Raw genomic sequence first — 1674 nt, forward strand, 5'->3', positions numbered from 1 at the left:
GTGTGTGTGTGTGTGTGTGTGTGTGTGTGTGTGTGTGTGTGTGTGTGTGTGTGTGTGTTTTGAGTGTGTGTGTGTATGTGTTTGTGTGTATGTATTTATATTCATATCATGTCTTATTGAGGATATTTTCATACAGCCACGTGTACCCAGTCATCTATAGTTATAAATAAAAATTTATACACATATGTGCTCAAGCTGTGTCGAGTGTTTCGAGTATGCATACCCTTTACACACAAAGATATCATATCCCCAGAATTTCAACCGCCTCTCAACCCATCACCTGCACCCACACCCACAATTTAGGACTGGGTGGTATTGCTGCACAGTATCAACTAGTGACTTATCTAGAAGGCGCAGAAGCTCTGCAGAGCCAGGATGGCAACGGCACGGGCGTATACGTTGAACGCGTTCTGGCACAATGGGCAGTAGAGTACCTGATGACATTCTTCGGTGAAATCACTGACTGAGATTTGTATCGCATGAGAATAAATTTAAAAATTTAAAATAACAGTTTGTATGTACAATAATAAAACCTACGTGAAATTTCATAGCTCCGGGGAGTGCAAGCACAAACACGGTACTAGTCTTAAGCCCAGTGATGACTATCTCATAGTGGGTGTATAATCAGTGTGTATCCAATGATATCCCTTTTCCTTTCAGTACTATTTTGTTATACAAAACCTCTTTACTTGTAGTTGTACTTTATTATGTTATAGTGCTACTTAATTATACATATCTTCGATACTCATAGTTCTGTTTTATTAAAAATACTCTCTTTACTTATAGTTCTAATTTAATATAGACAACTCACTCATAGTACATAATCTCTTTACTTCTAATCCACTTTACCTATAGTTTCACTCTATTATACATATGCTCTTTACTTGTAGTACTATTTTATAATACACATTTTACTTATAGCACTACTTTATTATATGTATGGTCTTTAGTTATAGTACTGCTATATTATACATTTTTCCTGTACTTATAGTGCTACTCTAATATTCATATCCTCTTTACTTATAGTACTACTTTATTATTCATATTCTTTCACTTATAGTACTATTTTATTGTACATATCCTCTTTGCTTATAGTACTACTCTTTCGTACATATCCTCTTCACTTATAATACTATTTTATTATACATATCCTCTCTATTTATAGTACTACTTTATAATACATTCCGCTGTACCTATAGTACTACTCTATCATACATACCTTCTTACTTATAGTACTACTTTACTATCCATTTCCTGTTTACTTCTAGTACTACTTTATTATGCACATATTACTTATAGCACTACCATATTATACACATGCTCTTGCTTACAGTACTACTTTATTATACATACGCTCTTCACGCATTTTACTACCTTCTTATACATATCCGCTTCACTGATGGTACTACTTTATGATACTTATACTATTTCCTTATAGCTGTAAGTTATCACAGAAGCGTCAAATACCCTTCAGGTATCGCATGACCACCCGTCTCGCTGTATCGGACCGGTATAGACCCGCGGCGATGAGGCACAGCACATACACACCCAATGCTACCCACACTTTATGCCGCCGATAGAATGTCCTGTGCACGCGACAGTGAATGAAGAAGGCAGTCAACACATGGAAGTACATACAATACGAAGTAGGAGTAGGATTAGGTGTATATATAT

The 1674-nt window shown here is 35.7% G+C and overlaps 1 protein-coding gene across 1 annotated transcript; it reads left to right on the forward strand.

Moving 5' to 3' along the window:
- Positions 1-253: 253 nt before the first annotated feature.
- Positions 254-467, forward strand: SARC_10125 (hypothetical protein; the record flags this gene model as incomplete). The annotated part of the gene is made up of 1 exon (XM_014295838.1): positions 254-467. A coding segment is annotated over one exon (214 nt), but the record flags the coding sequence as incomplete, so codon positions are not given.
- Between the last annotated feature and the right edge of the window lie 1207 nt (positions 468-1674).

Source organism: Sphaeroforma arctica, assembly GCF_001186125.1.
Source record: "Sphaeroforma arctica JP610 unplaced genomic scaffold supercont1.1143, whole genome shotgun sequence".
Taxonomy (NCBI): Eukaryota; class Ichthyosporea; order Ichthyophonida; genus Sphaeroforma; species Sphaeroforma arctica.